We start from the raw sequence: 13,022 nt of genomic DNA on the forward strand, positions 1-13,022 counted from the left end.
TAAAATTTTCTAATTAAGGCTAAAAAATTATTATAAATTATAATAGTACTTAAATCAAATTTATTATATCCAAATTTTTCACTAGTTCATTGTTTTTATTTCGGTTTAATTTAAAATCGGATTAACTGAATAAATTAAAATATTTTAAAAAATATCCAAAATTTCAAAATAAACTAATTTTTTAAATTCGGTTAATTTATTCATCGAATTTTTACTCAGGAATAATGCATATTTTGGGTACAAAACATCTGGTGAGCCCTTTTTTTTTTTTTTTTTTACTATTTACATAATTTAGGATCTCCTTTTAATTTTTATCCAAAAATAATAATATTTCAAATCCTCTCAACTCTTTATCTCATTTCATTTTATTTCTCTAATAAGTTAGACTTACTTAATAACTTGGAGCGAATAAATAATATCATGCCTGTGAATAATTCAGTGTCAATTATCTAGAATAAAAATAATTAATCATTTGGTAAATAAAGTCTCTAAATCTAACAAATAATTTTGGATTTAGTAAATAAAAATTCACACCTTTTTTTTCTTTTCTATTTAAGCATAGAAATCTAACAAAATCAAAGCCCAAAATGGCAACAATTGAAGGCCCAAATCTGCGCGAGGAGCCCAAAAACCTGATCTACTTGTAGGAGGTTTATCGACCACACGTGCCGCTTCCCTTCCGTCTATCTTCTTCAAGCATCCAAATCCCTTGAGGATGCCACCTCTTCCTCAGCCTCCACTTCCTCTCCGATGATTTCGACACTCCAAATCCTCATGCCCATCCAGTTCTCGCCATCGTCGTCTTTAAAACTCATTTTTTCCATCCATTTTCTATCGATTTCCACACCTCTCTCTCGTTTCTCGCATGTCTCAACCTGAAAGCAAACTACTTTCTTGATGCATTTCTGGTGGGTGTGAGTTCATCAATCATCTACCTGTTCGAGGAACTTCGTCAATGGCGTTCTCCGCATTATTAGTCCACCCCTGTGTTCTTCCTGCTAAACCTATCTTCGAATCGCCCCCCCTGCAGCACAAGTCATTACCTTTTGCATCGTTTGCGTCCATCCGAGGTTTTGCATCATTGTCGACGGCTTTTGATTCCAACCCTATGCGTCAACTTCCTCCCAATTTCACACCAAAAGATCTCCTTAGCATCATTTTCCGGCAGAGAGATGCAGAAGCTTCTCTTGAGCTTCTTAATTGGGCGCTATTGCAATCACACTTCAGGCCAACGCCTTCTGTTTTTGAAGAAGTCCTTCGACAACTGGGAAAGGTGAGATCCTTTGAGAAAATGAAAGCTTTACTAGAAGAGATGCGACAGGAAGGATGTGAAATTAGTCAAAGTACTTTTCAGATCTTTATAGAAAGCTACTCGAGATTTCAACTGTTTGATGAAGCTGTTGATGTAGTTGTCAATGCAATGGATGAATTTGGAGTTGAGGCAGATACATATATTTACAATTTTCTGCTTAATATTCTGTTGGAGGCCAACAAGATTAAGCTGATTGAATTAGTGTACTCTACGATGACTACTAAAGAAATCCGGCCAGATGTCTCTACCTTTAACCTTGTGATTAGTTCTCTTTGTAAAGTTTATCAAATGAAGGCGGCTATTGCGATGATGGAGGAGATGTACAACTATGATTTGTCACCGAACGAGGTCACTTTCACCATCCTGATGCAAGGCTTCATTGAGGAGGGTAATATGGATGCTGCACTGAATGTAAGGACTAGAATGTCGGAATTGGGATGCTCTCCGACCAATGTCACAGTTAATGTCTTGATAAACGGGTACTGTAAACAGGGAAAACTAGTAGAAGCTCTTGTGTTTTTGCAAGAGGAGTACGCCGGGGGCTTTCGGCCTGATAATTTCACATTTAATACTCTGGTTAATGGATTATGCCAAGCTGGACGTATGGCTGATGCTCTCGAAATTCTAGATGTGATGCTTCAAGAAGGGTACGATCCTGACATTGTAACTTATAATACGGTAATTGGATGGTTGTGTAAGATGGGAGAGACAAAAGAAGCTATGGCTATCTTGGATCAGATGGTGAGGAGAGAATGCTTACCAAATAAGGTTACTTACAATACTTTAATAAGCACATTATGCGCAGAGAATCGACTTGAAGAGGCAATGGAATTTGCTCAAGAACTCCCTCTTAGAGGCCTTTTACCAGATGCATATACTTTCAATGCTTTGATCAGTGGTCTCTGTAAGGCTGGCAATCTCGAAGTTGCTTTGCAGATGCTCGAGGAGATGAAGAATAGTGGATGCCCTCCGGATAAATATTCTTACAATATACTGATTGACCACCTTTGTTCGATCGGGAAGTTAGGGAAGGCTTTAGCATTGCTGAAGGAAATGGAGGCAAATGGCTGCTCGAGAAGTGTTGTGACATACAATACAGTCATTGATGGCCTTTGCAAGAACAGGAGAATCGAGGAAGCTGAAGATTTATTTCACGATATGGAGATACAAGGTGTCGCGAGGAATTCGGTGACCTTTAATACCATCATTGAGGGCTTATGCAAGAATGATAAAGTTGATGAAGCGACAGAGCTTATGGATCAGATGATACTTGAAGGACTGAAACCTGATAAGCTCACTTACAATTCATTGCTCCGACATCATTGCAAGCATGGGAATATAAAGAAAGCAGCAGACGTTGTTCAAACTATGATATCAAATGGATGCGAACCTGATATTGTTACATACGGAACTCTAATATGGGGTCTTTGCAAAGCAGGTAGAACACAAGTTGCCTATAAGCTTCTTAGATCTTTACCGATGAAAGGAATGCTTCCGACTCCAAAAACATACAATCCTGTGATCCAAGCGCTCTTTAAGCAACGGCAAACGAGGGAAGCCATCAGACTCTTCAGGGAGATGATAGAGAAGGCTGAACCACCAGATGCTATAACATATGATATAGCCTTCCGCGGTTTGTGTTGTGGAGGAGGACCGATTGGAGAAGCCACTGAATTCCTGGTGGAGATGACGGAGAAGGGATTTTTGCCAGAATCGTCTGCATTTTCAATGCTTGCTGAAGGTCTTATTACTCTAGGCATGGAGCAGAGACTTAACAGGCTTGTTGAGCTGGTCATGGAAAAGGCCGGTTTCAGCGAGAATGAGTTTGCAATGGTAAAAGGTTTTCTCAAAATTCGCAAATTTCATGATGCTCTGACTAACTTTTATCGAACGCTGCATAGCCGAAGGCTTGCAAAAGGTTATAGGAAGTAGTTGTCTTCAACACGATCTACAAAGTTGTGACTCTGAAAACACCTTGAAAGATTGAGCTCATCAACAGGGTTCTACAAAGTTGCGACTCTGAAACACCTCGAAAGATTGAGCTCTCCTTTCTGAATGTTTCAAAATCTGAGAACAAACCATGCCTATCGGTATATTGATTATGAGAGAGGTGAGTCTTGGTGTTTGAGAAAAACATATCGAATGATACAGACTGCAAAGGTAGTGATGCTGCAAAACTTGCCTGTGCAGTTGGTTTGATCTAAATATTGCTATGCTGTAAAATACAGGCATTTATACTTCCATCGATCCTACTCGAGCTATTTTTGTCTCAAATTTTAACTCTTTACTATGTCTAAACTGCCGAAGATTTTTTTTTATTTGTACTTGTGTTGCTTGTTCTTAGCTTCTACTAATTCACAGTTCTTTTCCACAGGGGATGCAATTTGATGTAAATATCTCCAGAATCTCTTACACGTGTTTTTGACAATGCTTTTTTCTTGTACATAAAGGCAGAAAAATCAACCGTAGATTAGAAAGTCAACTAAAAAAACTGAAGGTTTTGACCTTTTCTTTTTTGGTCAAATCCCTGCAGATCCATTTCTCGGCTTCAGCTAAGCCTGTGTGTTTCTCTGTGATAATGATTTTTATTGTTCTTCATGCTTATTTTTTGGTCTTTGGTTGCTGCAATCTCTAGTTTAAGATTCTTAACACAGTTCTGTGGTTGCTTGCTATATTTCGTCTAGCTCAACTTGTTAGATCCACCCTTTTCGCTTTGTTTCTTCGACTCATTTAACCCATTCAGCTTGTCTAACTTGGTTGCTTCAGTTGACTTGATTAGTCTATCTTCGGTCAAGTTTTAGCTCTGCCTGAACATGTTAGCAAATTTGGTTTGACTCGAGTCGAGCTTAATTAATTTTGCATTCTTGGTCAAGCTTCAGCCTACTTGATTTGTTCAACTTGTTATTTCCTCTGTTCGTTCAACTCAATACATTTGTTCATCTTTCAAAAAATATATATTTCTCACAGTATAATAAATGGAAATAATTGTTGTAAAAAATAGGGAAATATTTTTATATATATATAATTATGGAATCACAATTTTACCTAAACAAATATCTTCAGCTCACTTTTGAACTAAATATAGGAACATTATTTTCTTAAAAAAATATTTTAAAAAAATTGTCTTCCGTCTGAAAAATTATAAAAAATTAGAAAATGAAAACTGAGAAAAGAAAGTAGGAAATATTAAAACTTTGCAAACGTGTTGTTATTAAGAGGAAGGAGGAACCTCTTCGAGATCTCTATCTCGCTCGAGTTTTCGATTTGCAATCCTAGAGCGCAGCTGGATTTTGGCGAAGTATCGGCGGATCGCTGAATGGCCGGAGCCATGATCTCCGCAAACAAGCTCAAATCCGTTGATTTCTACAAGTTCGACCTCCTCATTCTTGTTCTTTCTACTCCTAAGATCCGCCTAGATCCAGGCAGAATGACGAAATGACATTGCTTTGACGAAGTTGAGACTAGAGTTAGACTCTATATTTTAAAAACAAATTTGTCATTCATACGATGTTCACGGAATACGATAATCATTTATCAAGATATAATGATTTTATCTTGCGATAATAAATCGCAAGACCTCTAAATCAAAGAAACTTCTTCAACTTTCCAAATGCAAGTATGGAATGTAATGCTTGATTTGAATTGGAATGAATTGAGTTAGTGAAATGATCCGAACCATCTAATTTGTCAAAAGTGTAATAAATTTCACAATTTTCTGGAGTAAATTGCTGCACAAGCAGCTAATGATTCTACTTCCTAGTTATGCTGAAAAGCTGTGTTCTTCCGTACAATGAAGTCTTTGTTTGATTTATCTTATTTTTGACCCAGTCTATGTATTTGCTTAATTCATCAAAATAAATGGCTCTGGATATAGCATACACGATGTTTTTCTTATCATCAAACATATCTAGCTTTAATTCCTTCTATGACAGGGTCTCCCCTGCAAATGCACTAAAGGAACTCTTCAACTTGAATAGGGTATGCTATAATACATGCCACTATTTATGCATATTGATTGTTTAACAGCATTGCATGAACATATGCATACAACAGCTAATTTATAAGTTTATCTAACTTATATTTATAATAATGTATTTTAGAAATAAACTATATGAGAAAATAAGATTCAAGAAAATGAAACGGGAAGAGAACAATTAATTGGAAGAAATGTGATAATTGACAACATTGCTTATCTGATGGTAAGATAAAATGAGATCAGGTTTGACGTGAAATCAAGTCACAGGAATTTTAATAGATAATGAGCAATTGGTGATTGTGATGTGACGTAATCATGTGGCACCTCCATAGTCTTTAAAACCTTGATCTTACTAATATTTTAACCTGAGCGCATGACTAGTTTCCTCTCATGGTACCGTCAATCTTTCATGCTTCATGCAACAAAAAGTCTTGTTTCTTAGTACAAAATGTCTTAAGTGCATGGTAATCATCTTTATTGCTTGTAGTGTTGCATAAGCCAAAATCTAACACTATGTATATCAATTCAAAGTTGCATATTATTTGGAAAGTAAGTTCATTCAGTAGACCTTGCTTGATATTATAAGGCAATGAATCCTGAAGTTCCTTTAAAGGGTCAATTTTCCTGTTACATGAAAAAGTAGATATCTGTGTAAGAAACAACTCCTAATGGCACTGAAACCGCCTTACTTTACAGGAAAATACCTTGAGATTTGACGGAGGCATCACTTTCTGGTGCAGGATTATCCATCGTAGCTGCATTCTCCATCATGTTTTTGTTTGGAATGGTTAGTCTTTTTTTTCTGTCTCACTTTATTTTGTGCAATTCATTTTTTTTACCTTTTTTTAATATTTGTGGAAAAATCATTGTGCCTGCGATTTTAATCATCACAGTTAGTTGTGGACATAAACGCTATTCTGTCATGTTTCTTGATCCAGTAATCTTGGGATCCAATCCCATGGGATTGGATTATATTATTGTTTCATTCCCTGTGGCTGTGGAGAAAACAATCTATAACCTGTTGAGGTTTAGACATCATACTATGCTTTGATCAATTAGGAAGTAATAAAAGAAGAGGAAAGGCAACTAGGAAAGCCATACAATAAATGGAGACCCTTTCAATGATTCATATTATGTGATATATTGATCGAAGCAAAATTTAGTTATGAAAAGTTTAGTTCCTGGTCCTATCCTGGAGTCCACTTATAAATCAAAAGGAAAGGGATTTTGGACGACTACTAATCCATAAGGTTTTTTGAACAGGCCACTTCTAGGTCTTTGTTCTATATATTTATTTTATTTACCAAAGAATGTTCCTTTGTATCATAGTGGCAAGCTTTTCTCTAAAATATTTATGACAGTGAGCACATCGACATCTGTAATTGTTGATATGAGTTCAGATGGGGATTTTTTGCAATTTTTTTTTAACATAAGGTTGAATCGCCTTCTGTTGCTATGAAACCTTGTTTAACAAATTTGCGTATTTTCATTTACTTCTTGGTCAACAACCATTTCTTTCCTTTCCTGCACAAAAAAAATATGAAAGGTTGCTGTTGTACCTTTGAATACTGGCTAGCATCCATCAGCAGGTGTTCTAGTTTTGAATTCTTGTGCCCTTAATATTAGCCGTAGTAATTAAGATTGATTAGATAATGGCTTTTGTGATCTTCAACAATTACACTTTAAGGTATAGAATCAAGAGTTGGACTTATAACTGTCCGATGAATATTAAGTTATATATTTCTTTTCTTTTACTTTAAAAATATGTTCTTGAAAGATGCTGGAATTTCAGCTCAGTATACCACCCATGCACCTCAAAAATGACTACTGAAAAGGTTATTTCATGAAAATTTGATCCTTGCTTGAAGCTACTGTTTTTAACACTTTTGGTTCTTAACTTTTTATTGGTTGACAAGTTCTCATAGTGTCAGTCCCTCGTGCAGATTCTGATTCTCATTTAGCTTGCAATGATCAGAAAGATATCAGATACATTTCTTCATGGCATGTACATCATGGGGGATATAGGACTATTTGGTAAATATCTCCCTCATGCACTAGTTATTATTCCAAAGACTAATAATTATTCATAATTTATTTTCTCCTTGTTGACCTTAGACGAATTGGCGGAGATGCTGGAAACGAGAGTGTAATGATCTTTTACCACCATTATAGTATTTGAAAGTTAGCTCCCAGACTTTAGGGATCCCTTGATTGATTGACAGAGATTGGAAAATTCTAACTAAATGTTTCCAAACAATTGTTCACTTGATCTTCTCACACAAGTTGGGCCTTTTTGCGTAGTTTAGTGCTACATCAATCACCTTATTTCACCATCTTTTTGAAATACTATAACAATGATGACAATCAAGTCATATCTACATAGCAGTATGTGATCGACTGGCGAAGAAGATTGAGTTAGGCCAGCAATTCTGATGGAAATGGTGGTGCTTTGCTTATTCAAGTTCTCCCATTCATCAGTATTAGGTCACCCAAAAACCCCCATGAGATTTTGATGAAGAAACGGTTGAAATTATAGGCAAATTACGTAGCCCTTGTATTCACTATGTAATAAAGAGATAAATACTATTAATATTCAGAAGTCAGACCACTGGAAACAGAAAAGAAAAGAGTTGCATTTTCATATTGAACCAACTCGAAACAGAACAGAATTCACAAATATTACTATCTGGACCAAATCAAATCTGATACGAAAACAAGTTCGAAGAAGTATGAATGTTTCCGTTTAACATGTTTGAAAAAGGACCACATGCATCCAAACACCAGCACCAAAAGTATGAATATAACTTTGTAAGAAAGTCTTATAGCATCTTATAATAGGATGAGATTCATACCAACACACACAATTCGAACCAACGAAGCAACAATCCATCTAAAGAAGGGGTAGGACTCTGGAGTCACAGCAAACTGTGGCCCTAGAATCAGTTCACACTGTTTAAAGTACATACAATTTCTTCAAACCAAATATATAGGTACGAAGTCTTGATGCAGTTTGAGCATTTGGCTACTCAGAAACCATGTATTTTGATGCGCTCCTTCTTCACAATGCCGGCCTGAACCAGGAAAGTCGAAACGTTCTTTCGCTGATCACCCTGAAGTTGAATGACCTGTGGCATGCGGTTGAGTATTGCTTTTAGGCGACGAAGATGCAATATTAATGCCATGTGCAAGTACTTAGCATAAATACAAAGCATACCTGGCCCAGCTCTGGGTCCTGAACCACAGTACCATTACAGCAAAACTCCTTTTTGAGGTCCTTCAAAATTTTGCTATAGCTGAACTCTTTCTTTAGTCCTTGAACAGTCGTCAGACTCTTTCGGCCATTACGTTGCTGGACGCGGATATGCACGTATTCCTTTGTGCCAGCACCAGAGTCGTCAGCATTTGCCTCAGCAAAAGGATCTGCAATCGAAGAAACAAGAACAAGCTTACAATGCGTTGTGCATATACTAACTCTACACAAAAGCCATGACTTGCATAACAAATTTGTGCAGGCACAAAAAACAAATGAGAGATCTTAGCAAACATACCGAATGCAGTTGGGGTCTGGACGTCAAGATCAGACATGAACACTCGGTTTTTGCTTTGTGTCCTAACACTGAAAACATGGTGGTTGTGTCTTAAATTGATCTTAAAAATATAGTGGAACAAAAGGGAACAATGATTCCAGAAAGTCTTGGAACTAAATTCAACCTTGAGTTCGAATCAATCACAACAAACAAATCGTGCAATGACCAAAGATGTATCTGCCCAAACTCTCAATATGCAAAATTAATACATGAATACGTAAATTTTGAGTTATAGAATAGACTCCTTGAACAAAGAAATCAAAAGTGGAGAAGTCAAAATATATTATAAAACGATTCCTCAAATACAATTATGACCAAACGCTGAAATCTATCTCACTCAAGAAATCAGCATGTTAATTAAAAACGCTTTACCCAACAAGATCTTCAAAGAGTTTAGAATGATATCAGTGACGATCATAAGATGATTAGATCAATAAAATTCACAGCAAAAACACACAAGAAACACTTATGGACCTGGTTTCAGTATGACTAAGCATTGAAAATAAATAACAGATGGTATCATCTGAAGATCATAAGATAATAAGAGTATTAAAATTCACAACACAACCAACAAAAGCCTAGCCCTAGCAAGAACAGATTTCAGATCATTGTAAATAAATGATTCAAGGTTCACATCTGAGGATCAGAAGAAATTAGATCATTAAAATTCACAACAGAACCCTAGAAGATTAACTTGTAAGAACTGGTTTAAATAATCAACATAATCAATTTAGGAAAAGAAAACAAAATGTGCTCCCTCTCAGAGGTTTTAAAAAAATAAGAAACTTTGACAAAAACTAAACGAATCAGCTACAGAATATATATCCTCACATGATACACGAGCGATTTATTTATTGCAGTCGCAGAGGTCCGAATCACACATCAAGAACAAGCAATACAAAGGATGTATACGTACGCATAAAAAATCCCCCAAAAAATAAAAATCAAACGAGCATCAAACCTACACCGATAAACAAGAGATTTGTTTACCAGATGCAGCGGTCTTGCTAAATACATCAACCAAGATCTTGCCTTTCCTCGTTTTTATCTATATTCGCATCAAAACCCCCAAATAAAACGCAAAATCAAGAGAGAATCGAAGAAATGAGCAGCCTATCGTCGCTTTACCCTAACATCCACAAAAAATCCACGAAAGGCGATAAACAAAAAGAGAAACCCATCAGAGAAAGACGATCTCACCTAGGAGGCGTCGACAGGACCAGATCGATAACCGTAGACCCTTCTCGATCAAGAAGCCCCGATGGATTAGATGATCGTCTCCACCGCTCTTCGGACACAATAAAAAGGAAGCGGAGAAGAAACGAAGGGTAGAGAGTTAACGAGAAGCCTCTATTTATCGGATATTCGTTTATGCGTCCCTTCCAAACGTCGCGCATAGTCATGTCCCTAGTTTGTTTTCTAACGGTATAGATGTGAGAAAATAAGTGACGAAGGATCAAGATTACGTCGCATAGAAGATTACGTGTGCGGGTTTTCTGAATGCTATTTATGGTTTTCGTGCGGCACATAGTAGATGACGGTGCGAATCTACGGTAAAGATTAAGGGCATCTCACGCTTCAGAATTCGTGCAGGCACGAGAGTTTGACTTTTCAACTTTTTTTAATAATTATTCGATTTTAATAATGAAAATATATTTTAATAAGCTTTTAGAATTTTTAAGATAAGATAAAAAAAAATATTGTAACAATATAGTGCAAAAAAGTAAAAAATATGCAGATTATGGTTACTTAATATTTTCAAAAATTGTAACTGCACTTAATTGAATTTTAATTAAAATTTAATCAAGTACATAGGGAAAAAAGAATTAGGTGATATATTATTTAGAATTTCAGTTACAATTCTTAAGAAATAGTATATTTTAGCATTTAATTAAATTTTAATTAAGATTTAACCATGTACTAAAAAAATTATTTTGCCACGTAGGATTATCGTGCTTGAGCAAATCTCAAACATAAATGATTGGATTTCAATTCATAATATTTCACGAGACACTTAAACCTAGTCAAAATCGGTCGCAAGCTCGGTTGAAAAAAACTTTCACAAATATATTTAATTTTGACTGTTGTAAATATTTTTCGTTCAAACAAGGTAGAACTCTGTTGGGTTAAAAATTTATATCTTGATATTCTAATTTATTAAAAATCTATTTTTGCCAAAGGCAAGTTGGGTTAAATAATGTTTGGAAATTGAATTTGATCCCATGATGTTTCGCTAAATCGTTCACGAGCATAGATATAAAGTTGGACTGGATCTGTCAGATTCGTCAGCCATATCAAATAATTTAAGTAGATTTAATTAATATTTTATTAATCCATTTTAAAACAGACTCAAAGACTCGTGCTGATTGAAGATCTCAACGGTAGAAATTAAGAAGAAAAAACAATTAATCATATTATTAACTTTAGAAGTACGGAGTATAAATCTTTATATGGTTAAATTAACAAACTCTAAATTCTAAATAAAAAAAAATCAAATTATCCTCAAAACTATAAACAAATAAAATATATAATTTAATATCTCTCTCAAACTCATAATTCTACAGCTAGAAATATTAATAGTTTGTGAAAGCATGAAGCAAAATGTGCTTTGATAAACATACCAACAATTTATATATTTGAAGGAACAAAAGACAATATGATAATGTCAATTTGAAGATAATGACAAGTAATGTAACAATCAATTTTAATATATTTTATCCGCTCATGAAAAACTGAATTGTATGCAATTTGAATAACACTCTGATTATCACAATATAATGGAGTAGGTTGATAAAAAGAGATACCTATATCCGCAAGCAACCAACGTAACCAAACTATCTCACAAGTAGTTGAGGTCATGACACGATAGTCAACTTTCGTGGAAGATCTAGAAATAACATTTTATTTCTTACTCTTACAAGAAATGAGAGAATCATCAAGAAAAATACAGAACCTAGTGATGGATTTGCGATCTGTAGGATCACTAGCCCAATCAGTATTAGAGTATGCACGTAGCTTCAGAGATAAAGTAGAAGGAAATAAAAGACTTTGAAATTGAGTGTCTCGAAGATACCTGAAAATACAAAGAATAACAGCCCAATAAACTGTAGTTGGTGCAGCGATAAATTGACTAACCATATGAATAACATACGCAATATCTGGACGAGTCACATTGAGATAAACTAAGCTTCCAACAATAATTCTGTACAAACTAGGATCCGACAAAAGTGAGTCATCAGATGGAGAATATTAAGCATTAGTCTCAATAGATGTATCAACAACTCTATTATCAGTAAGATGAGCGTGCTCAAATATATCAGATATATATTTTGACTAGGATAAAAAATAAGCTTTTGGGGAATAAGCAACCTTAATGCCTAGAAAGTAGTGTAGAGTACGAGTTGCTTGTTTGGGATCATAGAACACTTTATGAAGCCTGTAAACTTCACCAAATTGGTGTGAAATACCAGGAGGAGGTGTCATATAAACTTCTTCATAAATATAACCATTTAGAAATGCATTTTTGATATTTATCTGAGATATTCTCCATCGACAAACAGAAACAACAATAATTAGAGTATGAACAATTGCCATTTTTATAATAGGAGCAAATGTTTCCTCATAATCCATGTCATACTCTTGAGAATAACGTTTAGCAATAAGACGAGCTTTGTATCGTTCGATAGATCCATCAGATTTAGTTTTGATCTTAGATACCCAACGAGAACCAATAATGCATTTTCCTTATGGTAATGATACCAAATCCCATGTATGAGTCTTATGCAAAGTAGTTTGTTCCTTAGCCATAGTACTCTGCCAAAGTAGGTTATGAATAACTTCTCTATAAGATACATGCTCAGAAAGATAATGAACAAATGTAACAAATGAAGCAAAAGAACGAGAATAACAAGAGTAAGCAAAATTTGGTAGTTTAGTGGATTGACGATGGTGGAGAGAAGGATCATCTACAACCTCAGGAGATGATTTGGTAGTGGCAGAAGGAGGAGCATGTGGAATGGATATCTTAGAAACTAAAGTACCGGATTTAGTTAATTTACCAGTAGGAGTTGTGGGTGAAGCTTCCTCAGTGTCGGTGTTGAAAGGATCAATACAGAGCAGATCTGACTTTGTCATATTATACGAACTA

At 35.3% G+C, this 13,022-nt stretch overlaps 2 protein-coding genes across 2 annotated transcripts; one reads left to right on the forward strand and one right to left on the reverse strand.

Moving 5' to 3' along the window:
• The first annotated feature begins 671 nt into the window (after positions 1-671).
• LOC122008497 (pentatricopeptide repeat-containing protein At3g53700, chloroplastic-like) lies at positions 672-3,586 on the forward strand. Its single transcript, XM_042564243.1, has one exon. It carries the CDS (start codon positions 956-958, stop codon positions 3,242-3,244), a length of 2,289 nt encoding a protein of 762 aa, XP_042420177.1. The 5' UTR covers positions 672-955; the 3' UTR covers positions 3,245-3,586.
• A 4,497-nt stretch (positions 3,587-8,083) lies between these two features.
• Positions 8,084-10,232, reverse strand: LOC122008498 (protein translation factor SUI1 homolog 2). The gene is made up of 4 exons (XM_042564244.1): positions 10,076-10,232; positions 8,837-8,904; positions 8,503-8,708; positions 8,084-8,413 (listed from the first exon to the last, which is right to left on the reverse strand). The coding sequence occupies exons 2-4, from the start codon at positions 8,871-8,873 to the stop codon at positions 8,315-8,317; spliced, it is 342 nt and encodes a 113-aa protein (XP_042420178.1). The 5' UTR covers positions 8,874-8,904; positions 10,076-10,232; the 3' UTR covers positions 8,084-8,314.
• Positions 10,233-13,022: the final 2,790 nt, after the last annotated feature.

This window comes from Zingiber officinale, chromosome 8A (genome assembly GCF_018446385.1).
Source record: "Zingiber officinale cultivar Zhangliang chromosome 8A, Zo_v1.1, whole genome shotgun sequence".
Taxonomy (NCBI): Eukaryota; Viridiplantae; Streptophyta; class Magnoliopsida; order Zingiberales; family Zingiberaceae; genus Zingiber; species Zingiber officinale.

Bases quoted from the DNA above. Each gene is read 5' to 3' on its own strand.
- LOC122008497 (XM_042564243.1), top strand. From the start codon at position 956: ATGGCGTTCTCCGCATTATTAGTCCACCCCTGTGTTCTTCCTGCTAAA.
- LOC122008498 (XM_042564244.1), bottom strand. From the start codon at position 8,873: ATGTCTGATCTTGACGTCCAGACCCCAACTGCATTCG. The intron at 8,709-8,836 runs GTATGTTTGCTA...CTTCGATTGCAG, and splicing joins CCAGACCCCAACTGCATTCG to ATCCTTTTGCTGAGGCAAAT. The intron at 8,414-8,502 runs GTATGCTTTGTA...CGCATGCCACAG, and splicing joins AGGACCCAGAGCTGGGCCAG to GTCATTCAACTTCAGGGTGA.